This window comes from Ciconia boyciana, chromosome 2, assembly GCF_034638445.1.
Source record: "Ciconia boyciana chromosome 2, ASM3463844v1, whole genome shotgun sequence".
Classification (NCBI taxonomy): Eukaryota; Metazoa; Chordata; class Aves; order Ciconiiformes; family Ciconiidae; genus Ciconia; species Ciconia boyciana.
Genome location: NC_132935.1, coordinates 95,972,116 through 95,982,995, shown reverse-complemented (window position 1 = coordinate 95,982,995; position 10,880 = coordinate 95,972,116). Strand labels below are relative to the sequence as shown.

General features: G+C 46.6%; 1 protein-coding gene across 1 annotated transcript in view; it reads right to left on the bottom strand.

The window, feature by feature from the left end:
- Nucleotides 1-7: 7 nt before the first annotated feature.
- BMP6 (bone morphogenetic protein 6) overlaps nucleotides 8-10,880 on the bottom strand; it is a 95,755-nt gene continuing 84,882 nt past the window's right edge. Inside the window, exons 5-7 of the mRNA XM_072853259.1 lie at nucleotides 3,820-3,896; nucleotides 1,413-1,523; nucleotides 8-1,322 (exon numbers count right to left, since the gene is read on the bottom strand). Coding sequence (XP_072709360.1) covers nucleotides 1,173-1,322; nucleotides 1,413-1,523; nucleotides 3,820-3,896 — 338 coding nt within the window. The 3' untranslated portion in view covers nucleotides 8-1,172. The remainder of the gene's footprint in view (nucleotides 1,323-1,412; nucleotides 1,524-3,819; nucleotides 3,897-10,880) is intronic.

Below are 10,880 nucleotides of genomic sequence, written 5' to 3'. Positions count from 1 at the left end.
CAGTCTTTCTATAAATGATACAGCACAATGAATATACAGTGACAAGTGCAATAAATTATAGCTTGTATTTACAAGAAGCCTTTTAAATGCAAGAATTAGAGGTAAGTGCATTTAATACAAGTTTAATATTGATCAAAACACTTTGCTATTAGCTTCTGCTAGACAAACCATGGCTACACTGTGAATGTATCCTTTATACCAGTTTGTTAGTTGTGTGAGTTGAAGGGGAAAGGTTGGCCAAAGACTTGCATATGTTGTTGACATTCTGTCTTCCTGTAAATAAATCGTCCAGCTAGAGAATGATTGGCCCCTAAACTTTTACATCTGAATTACAGCTGTAGAAGCATCCCCACTTCCTTCCTGGGCAATTGGTAGTAGATGAGGCAGCTCCGCGTGGGGAGTGGAAGGAAGTTGCATAAGAACAAGTGTATAAAGTTATACTGCTCAGTCAAATGGTGAACTGGAAAGACCAGCCAGGGTCTGAGTTCATGCTAGTGTTTTCTAACACAGGGTGCAGCCAAGCCGTCTTACGTTTGCAGGATCAGACTTAAACTGTGCTTGGAGAATAAGAGAACTGAAACACTTGCTTTGGCACAATTTAAGATGCTTACTGTCATGACAGATTTCAGGAGGAGACTAACAGTCTAGGTGTAGTAACTGGGCCTTCTAGACAAAAGGCAATTCCTAACATTATCTTGTACAAGATGTATGCTCTAAGTCTGAAGTACTAACACCACTTTCTTTACTCTAGCTTCCCTGTCACTCCCCTTGTCTTCCCCCCCCAAAAAACCTCACTTGTTTTGGGTATTGGGGGCCCATGGGGTAAAACTGCAGCACACACCCAAGCAACAGCTAAGGCCAAGCTGCTATGTGAGATTAAGACCGTCCCAGCCAAATAAAGCGAGTGTGGGCATATTGCTGCTTTGCGCGCCCTGGCTCTGCAGAGCTGAGCAGCCACCGTGGCGTAGGGTCAGTCTGTAAGAAGTCCAGCAGTTTGCTCATGCCCCAGCATGTGGTCCCCACACCCCTTCGTCCCACAAGGCACATACATGGTGTTCTAAAAGGTCGTTCATCAATTATTTTTTTTCTCCAAGGTCAGGTAGTTCATGAAAGCATGGAAGGTAGTATGGAAGTTCATGGTAGAATCACAGAGTCCGTGCGAAGTCTGTTTGTCAGTGACATCCACAAGCTCTTACTACCATATTCCTGTATTTCTTCAAGATTACATTAGAATTATCATCAAAATAAAGAACAGATATGGCATTTAGTTTGGTAGGTGCACAGCATGGTTTGGGAACGTAATCAGGATTCATAAGATGAACCTGTTGCCAAAAAGAAAACACAACTAAGACAATGGTAATGCGTTTACAAATGCACCTATTGCTTTGGCATCAGGCTTTCTGGAGACTTACCAGAGTTTGTACAATGGCATGATTGGTTGCGTTCATATGGGCGTTGAGTGGGAATGAGCACTCCCCATCACAGTAGTTGGCTGCATAGCCCTTTGGAGCGATTATCCAGTCCTTTTTAGGAAACAAACAGAACATGATTCAAATTAAAAAGTTGCCAACTTGTACAGACAACTGCATGCAATTAAGAGCAGCTGAAAATTTTCCACTAACTTTTTTCTTCAGGGTGAAAATGTGTTTTCACTGAAACTGTTAGGGTTTGGTGTTTTGTTTTTCTTTTTTTTTGTGAGCCATGACTTTTCCATGGACACACTGATTTTAATGTCCAAAGAATGGTGCACATCTATGCACAGCTTAACTGCCACTGACTAGAAGAGTTTTATTCCTAAAACTCTTGCTGGGTTGCCTTGTGGGGATTGTGGTTTGGATACCTTTATGTTCCAACATTTCCTGCAGGTTAGGCCCTCTGGCTGAGCTGCCTTTCCTAGGTTGAATCACAGCCTCAGCTGGTGTCCCCTCCCAGAGAAAAATCATGTGCATGCATGCATGTGCGTGCACACATGCACAATTCAACCAGGAAGCTCCAGAATGGGAATATAAAATACTACTGTGGTGCCTCACAGATGCTCTACCTTATTACACTCTTATACAGGGACGCTAGTCTGCTAAGGCCACTGTGGGAAGTTTTAGCTGTATAACAGCTTCTCCACCTCTGCCAGACTCCTAAAGGAGGGGCAGGACAGCCAGCCTGAGCTGCATGTGCAAGCAGGCAGCCCTGGTGGCAATCTGAGTGCCACGCTATGGAAGAAGGCGACTCTTCACCAAAGGGCTAATAAAAAAAATTACAGCTTCTTTGCTGCTGACACAAAAAAGCCAAAGATAAATTAAAAGCATCACCAATTAGCAGGAGACATTTCACCTCCCTTGGTGTCAGGCTCTGCAGGTCACCCTGCAGGAGGACGTACTGGTACACTTCACCTGCACATAATTCTTAGATGATTTCCCCTTTACCTGACAACAATTATCTGGGTTAGCTTGAATTTTGCTACAGCAGGCCTGAGCAGCCAGCGACTGTTGCTGCAGCTTTGCTAGCCAAGTTTGCTGTTTGATTGCTAACGTGAGGATACCTAGGCATAGCAAAGCCACCTCTTCATTTTACTGTACTAATTCACCCATAATTTGCTCCCGGTAAACTGAGCAGCTTTTCATAATACAGTTGCTCTCCTGCTACAGAAGCCAGTACAGACAGTGTAGTTAAATTTGTGGTTTAATGCCGTATAAGAATAAGGAAAGCACTCTACTACTAAAAAAACTGATGATGCTAAAAAAGATTGATGTATGTTCTGAAGGAGACAGCAGTGCCCAAAAACTGCAGGGGGCTGCTGCCCTGCCTCCATCATTTCCCTACAACAAGCAGGATCTGGATTCCAACTCCTGCAAAGAGCCCTGCTGGTCTGTGGCCTTCCTTGGCAGCAGCTTACCTTTCTGCTCAAGTCTGCAACTAGAAAGGTGAAGGCAGTGCCTTCCAGACCGTGAACTTCACAACTGGAATACAGTTCCTGCCTGGAAGCAGGGTAAGCGAGCTAAGGAGGAGGTGGAAAGACTGTGCACAAGCGAAAAGAAAAGCCACTAACAAGTAATGGGGAACGGAGTCAGCACGCAGACAGTTGTAGCTAGTGGGCTGGAGTTGACATAAGCTACAAAAAATGCTGCTGTCCCATAAACTGGGAGAGGACTTTCATGTGTAGGGTATTACAGAAGCAGCGAGGGCAGCCCTGGCATCCTGAATTATAATCTGGTAAAAACATTAGCCAATAGAAATGGGACCTCCCTCCTAAAAGTGCTGAATGAAAGAATAAAAAAAATTAGGAAAGATGAGGGCGTTCTTTGAAATGGGATGTTTGATGACACTATGGCCTGGTCCTAAATAACTTACTCTAAACAACTCTCTGGCCTCACGGTGCTGCAACTAAACCCCGTCTTCAGTTCACCTACCACAGCCAGTGCTAATTGTGGGGCAGGAGTGGAGGATTTCAACACAATGGCCACAGTTAAACATAGGCTGATCACTAGAAAAAACTTAATTTGGTTAAAATCACTGCTTAGCATCAGATTTTTTTCCTTATCATTAGAGGTAGACAGATATGAGCCCTGGCCCATACCATGACTCCCAGGAGTGACAGAGAATGACTGTATACTTGAATCTCATAAAGTATCAAGCTTCCTCTGGATCTTATCAAATGTCACAACGATCGATATTTATTTGCCCTTCCCTGTGACTGGTTTTAGTGGGGAGGCACAAGGGACATTTTAAAGCATAATGGCAGCCTCGAGTGGAATTACCATGACACTGTTTAGATAACATTTCATAACAAAATGTCTAGTTTACCCAGAGAGAAACATCACACACCTGCCATCCCAAGTCTTGGAAGCTAACGTAAAGCTCATGCTTTCTGCACGCTGTTTTTAAGTCACTGCTGTTGTAATCTGTTAAAAGAAAAAGAACAAAACCGGAATTGAGAAAGTCAAACAGGCAGAGCATCGCTGGAAAGCACAGCTGGCCAGATGTGTGCACGCTGCAGGCCTAGCAGCGAGAAATGGCGAGCTCCCTCAGCAGCCAAAAGGATAAGGGTGTTGAGGGACATCCAAAGCAGGGCTGAAGCTTTTAAGATGCCTGTGGGAATGGAGGCTCCCAAGTAACAGTGACTTGGTTATAATTCCTTCAGCTGCCTTTAATAACTTGACAAGCACTGCTTGTAAAACACCTCCAGTAAAATGACTTCTCAAAAATAAATCTACTCCTTCAGCCCAGCACAGGCTACATCCCTGCTGGGTGCTCAAACTCACCCCGCTTCCTTGGCAGTGGTTTCTGACATGTGCCGCCCTAGGCGGTAAGCTCAAAATGCACACACTTACTAAGAGAATTACAACCCCGGGAAGGTTAATCATCGCTTTGTGCCCCTGTACCGGTTAGCAGAAGTCCTTAAACAGCTAAGATGTCCCATAGGCAGCGAAGCCATGTCCCCGTCCCTCTCTGTGCCTCACCCCCAGCCTGCCCCAGACTTCACACATGGCTCCATGCACCACGTCCACTCTTGGACCTTCACAAGCTATGCTCTGAAAAACAAGTTTCTCCTTCCCATAACCCACTTATCTGCAGATTACACAGGACTTGATGCACTCTCAACATTTACTTGCTCCTTAGTGCAATACTGCATGGAAGAGTGGGGGCGCAGGGTGCAAAGCCCTGACCAGAGACCTTCCCCCTTGCCGTGGCACAACGTACGAGGATGCAGGAGCTGCTCCCGATGGCCCTACAAAATGCAGCTTTTGACAGCGAGTGGAATTTCCCATTTATATTTGGAAAGAGAGGCGGCTCCGCACGCGAACACCTGGAACCGCAGCGAGCGGAGGAGCTGAGCCGTGACAGAGGGGCCTTTCACCCCCGGGTGGCTGCACAAATCCAGCCTTGACGGGCGGTGGCTGATTTCGTCACGCCTTGGGCGGCTGCCGGACCTCAGCGCAGCAGCCACAGAAACCACCTTTGCAGTGGGGCAGCTTGGCCACCAGCTATGGCTGCCGAACTGGCGCTTCACACCCGCTGGGAAGCACGAGAGTAAGAGATGGCGGCAAATTCGGCCGAGTAGCATGGGAGCCCAGGTCCCCGTCCATGCAGTGACACGTGTGCGCTCGTCCCAGAGCTGGACCCAGACTGGCCGCGTTTTCCTCCGGTGCCTTACCCACAGGGGCCTCCTCTCCTCTCACACGCCTCATTTGCAAGTAAAGGCGCTTCCGTCAGCAGGCAGATGCCACACGCTGATGTGCCTGCCTCCCGCTGCCCTGGGCCTTTCGGCTAACCAGCCCCCCGGCGCCCCTAACGTGGCTTGAAAGGGCACCCTCCCAGCATAGCTTTCCCCAAATGCGGCAGCTGGGATAGAAAAATATTTTTAGTGACTTTTTCCTTGGCTCTGAATAAGCCTTTCTTTTTCTTCCCTCCACCACCCCCCCCAAAGTTTGGGAACTACAAATGCAAATATTTATTCAAAAGAAAAACTATAATACTAAAAGCACATCCAACTGACATTAAGGGCAGCACAGCATTACAGCTGGGCACAGTTAACACTGATGTCTGAAAAAAACCTACACCTCAAACCTAGCCTCCAAACCACGAAAGATTAGAGAGTTGTTTTTAGAAGCAGTTTGGGTTTTAAACTTTAAGGATTGCATTTCAGACTTTCAATAGCTTCGCTTCAATCACGGATTTAATCAGGTGAGCAGAGCTGGTTAACAGCCTGCTGCAGCATAAACATTTGCTCTTTCAGGAGCACTCAGTAGCGAGGACGGAGGCGAGTCTCTCTATTCAAGCTTTCCATTTTCAAACCAGACATACCCAGTAGAAACCAGGGTGTGGTGGTTTTTTTCAGATGAAGCTTCTCAGTCCCTGGCTCAGCCCAGGAGCAAATTTCTAGCATGTGATGTTTCTAAATGATCTGGTCATAACAAGGGAAAAAAACAAGCAGAAGATACTTTTAGTGGTCAAAGGCTTTCATTTAAGTACCTGAAAACATGACTTCCTTGTTCTTCAATGGGAAATACGTTGTTTCCTTAGGGCAAAACCATCTGTATTTCATAGGGAGTTACAGCAGAGTTGATCTATCCGCAACCGAGTGGGCAGAACTACGCTACATTCCAAATCCAGCTACAACTTACCCAAATCAGTTATGGGAAAGGGGAGAAGGCAAGGGAGGCAGAGAAAACAGGAGTGGGAAGAAAGGCTGTGAGCAATCACAAGTTTAAGAAAACAAAGGAAAAAAAGAGCTGCTTAACAAGCTACACGAAGCAGAACGTGTCAGGAATGTGTCCTCTCTCATGCTGCCTGAAATTGGCCCCCCAAAATGCGCCCCGGTTCACTGGTTGGCAATCGAGTCACCCGATTCAGACTCTGCATCAAGCACCGGCTACTCTCCACCCAAGGCAGACGCAGACAGCTCTACCTCCTCACTTGCCCAAACTCAGCCTTTGCTTTCTTAAATGTCAACATATTAAACCTCCCCTCTCCCAGGATTTGCACTCTCCCCTGTTAACCCTCACCCCAAGCTCCCCTGCTCCCTCTTGTTACACATTTGCCTACCATGTCTACTTTATGGAATCTACTTTTGCCCAACTTTAGAGATGTTACAAACTTTTAATCATCTCTTAGCAGTGGCTTTCTGAATCGGGGAAAAAAATGCAGCAATACAGATGCACATAATAATGATACCTTCCCTACGGTCTGGGGCTCGGCATATGCCCTAGAGCCACGTACATCCAATTATGGGCCTGAAAAAAGAGGAATCCACACAGTAAAGGGTTTTTGGTGGTCAGCTAAAGCTCGCTGAGCTACCGAAGTTGGCCTCCATGACACATTTTCTCCAAAGCCTGGAAAGCAGTATCAGTTACCCAAGCCGAGCGTGCTCAACTGTTTTAGCCCAAACTGCTGTTTGAGGTGGTTTGCAGTGCAAGACCCGACATCCAAGAGGCAACAGGGTACGTGTCCCTCGCCGGCAGCCCTGCAGCGGGCAGCCAGGAGGGCCAAGAGGAGGCAGCCTGCAGCGGGGGGATGCTGCAAACAACCGCTGCGGGGCTGGCTTACACTGCCACGACACAATTTGCAAGGATTGCTTGCCAGAGACTTTCAAAATCTCTGCGAGTTTAGGGATCTGCTTTGGGAGCTCCTATAGGCTCATTGTGGGTTTAGCAAAATCGTCTCTTTTTTTCCTCTGAATGTACCAATTCAGAAACACTAGCTTGGCATTTACAAGGCGCTGCATTTAATCACACTGCAACCTATTTTGTCTAAAGCAGAGATTTTAAAAAAACCCAAACCCCTAGTTCTGCACTTAAAAATAACTTCCAGGGCAGCACAGCTAAAACAGCACAGTTAAGACGGCTTGTCTCTGCAGCTTGTTTGCACTGAACGTTGTCTGCCTTCACCAGAACCCAAGTCTGACTTTCTGTGAGCACAGATGTTTCTCTTAAGGCTGGACACTGGCATTTGTGTTGCTGAAAGGGGGGAGAGAATAGTCTGACCCTAATGGTCTTCCTCCTACAGATATTATGCACCCACCTTATATTTCCTATAACCTCTCCCACGTTAAGTGCTGGCAAAGAATACATAAATATTTACTGAGGTCGATCCGTCTGAGAACACCCTTGCTGCTCCCAAGGTGCCAGCTTACCAAATTCCACACAGTAATTAATTGCTTCTGTGGTCCAAAATAGCTTTGACAGAGGTCTCCAAGGCCAGCCCCTTCTTCTTGGTGTTTGACTTTGGTGATTTGTCCGGATAAAGCTGGTGTAAACTGATCACACAGTTAATAACAGCCCACTTCACATGAAAGCAATCTGCTTGGGTGGGAAGAAGGGGAGATGTCGGGCTGACGTGGACCCGCATCTGAAGGCACATACAGAAACGTCGGCCACGCCACTCCGGTCTGCATTCGAGCACTCTAGTAAAGGGAAGATTGGCTGTGAGATAACGATGTTTATCAACAAGACCCTTGCCACCGTGAAAGCATTTGCCCTTATTTGCCTCCAGTGTTTGTGCGTGCTGCCCTTTGCAGTATTTAGCTCCTGTACACGTGGGGAAATCTGCCTGGTGCCGTGCATGTCTGCCGGAAGGAAAGGCCCCTTGGAGGGCCCCTCCATTTCTCATGGAGCACCTCACACCAGTCCCAGAGGCCCCGGGGTGGCTAAAGAGAAGGACCCAAAAAGGGGTGTTGCATGAGTTTCACTCAGAACAGCAAGTGCAGCCCAAAGTCAGACATCTAAATGCAACTCTTTCTCTAAGTGTCACAAATGAGTGATTTAGACTGCTTAAAAAAATCACCATCAAAGGTATTAGCAAAAGTGGTTTTAATATGATGTTGTCAAAGTGCAACTTAACGAAGTTCGATGGCAAGGTTCGCTCTATTAATTACTGCATGGAAGAAGCATACAAAGGAATATTGAGTTACACTCTAGTTAGAAGGATTCACAGAGAAACCAGGGATACAAAAGGGTACGGAGGACCCTCCTGTTGAGTCACAAGGTTCAGAATAGACCCCCTTGCTTTCTAAACTGCTGATGGAGCTTAGGGGCAGCTAGGTCCAATCTTAGCCTCAGACTTGGACAATGGTTTATGTCTAATGGAAGGAATATAAAGAGTAAGGAAGACCCTCCCCATTGAGTCATGAGGTTCAGAGTAGACTCCCTTGCTTTCTAAACTCCTGATGGGGCTTAGGTGCAGCTAGGTCCAATCTTAGTCTCAGACTTGGACAACGGTTTATGCCTAAGGGATTATATATGCAAAATTTATCAGTTAAGCATACAATCAAAATTACCAAGACAAAATCAAAGTTACCATAGTACAAGGTTATGTGTGGTAACAGGCACTTACCAAGGATCTGCCTTTGGTAAAAGGTCTCTCTGCCTTGAGGAATACCCTTGAGAGGTGTCCCAGCTCAAGGGAAGATCGCTGCCATGCAGCCGCGCTGCCTAGCAGGGAGAGCTCAAAGAAGGCTCGCTTAGGGTGTCATATTTATCGGATAAACTGGTTGGCTCGTAGTCAAATTACATGTGATAGGAAAGGTATGCATGAATCTCCTTGTACCCTCAACTTTCTTTGTTCCTTGACAAATGAGTCTTGGAAAAGCCACCCGCAGGGTGACTTGCAGAAGAGGAGGGTTATCGCCACTGGTCAAGGAGACAGCCCCGCACGGAAACCAGCATTCATGTAACTCACAGAGGAGCTGGCTATATGGCAGCAAAGCTCTTGTGCTCGAGGGTCACTGTCTGTTATGTTGAAGAGAGTCCCCATCTCTTCAGGTTAACTAGAGAGTCAGCCTGGAGTCTGAGAGCACAAGCTAACCCCACCGCAAGACACGGCTGAGCGAGGGCCTCCAGATCTTGCAGACAACAGGAGAGAAACACCTGCGTGCTCCTCCCACCCACCTCATTCCTCCATGTCCTGGGCCAGAGCTGGAGTATGATTTTCTGCCTCAACAGACGAAACTACTTCCTTTTCTTCCTGTTCATCCTCCTTCTGCAGAAGAACAGAGCTTGGCTCCAGGAATGCATTGACGCAGGACTCTATGTCAAAGCAGTTTATAACCATGGGGGTTACTCAATTCTGCTTTATATAAGCCAGTCATAATTACATGTTTATAATACAGGGAAATGAGCATTCTTGGCGAAAAAATACAGACCATTGAGATTCTTATGCCGCAGCCATAACCTTAGCATCTGAGTACTTGGTACTGACTGCAGTCAGTCTGCACATCAAAGGGAGCACGGCAGGGTCCCAATCCCACACGTAGCAGCACGCCTTCATGTAACCCTACAGCTCATCAGATCCAGTACCAGCCCAGCAGCACACTTCACGTGCTCCGAACTGCAGGACTTGAAATGCTTTCCATATTTAGATAGTAAATGGGACTTTTTTAAACATACTGCTCCAACCCAACTCACAGCATCTCTTGGGAAAGGGGTTCATTTTTGGACTGAAGAAAGAAAACCCTGTGTATTCACTAACTTAGAGGAAGGAAGGTTCAATCTACAAAAAACCATCAACACTAGCCAGCTGCCTTGCTCTCCAGGAGAGAAACTGCCCTCAAGCCGTGATAGGCAGTGGCAATCCTGGCTCGGGGAAGAGCACAGACCAAAAATCTGACAAGACGTAAGATACAGCAAGAGCGGAAGATGCGCAGGTGGGGAGATGCACAGAAGGGGACCGCAGCATCCCAGTTCTGCACCCACTTTGGGTCCAGATGCATCAGGGCACCCTCAGAAGAGCAAGGCAGGCTTCAGGGTAACCCCCAGGCTCACGTCCTGCTTCATACTGGGGCAAATGCTTCCCCAGCCCCATCACGCATCATCAGGGCACAGATGTAGGAACCCACACAACTAAAAAAAGAAAAAATACTTGTGATCTCTTTAACGCTAAAAACGCGTATCGGTCATTGGTGCCTCTTGGGCTATTAAATCAACCACTTCTTAAGGAGAACAGAGTCTAAGAGTGTTACACTTAGAAAGGAAAATAAGCTGATGCAGTCTCTCTTTTCTAAACACAGAAACCAACCAAACATACATCTTAAGTTTAAATTCCCCTCCTTTCCCCCGCCTTAAATCCACAGAGGCTCAACTATACCTTGTTGACTACTGAACTGCCAAATTCCAGGTTTTAAATTAAAGCTGGCTTTGAGCTAGAAGAGCTCAAAAAAGCCCTTGAGACCACAGAATAGCCAGCTATTTTTTCCCTTTTTGTCATTTTATAATTTTACGACTTGATGTGTGGTGTAGTCAAGAAAGCAGCTATGTAAAAATGGCCCTTTTTGCCCAATATATCTGCTCCCCCTGGAGCTTTGAGTCACATCGCCTGATTTAATAGTAGTGAAAATTTGTTTTTAGCACTGCAAAGCTAGGGAGAGAAAGCTGGAGCTTATCCTGACTCCG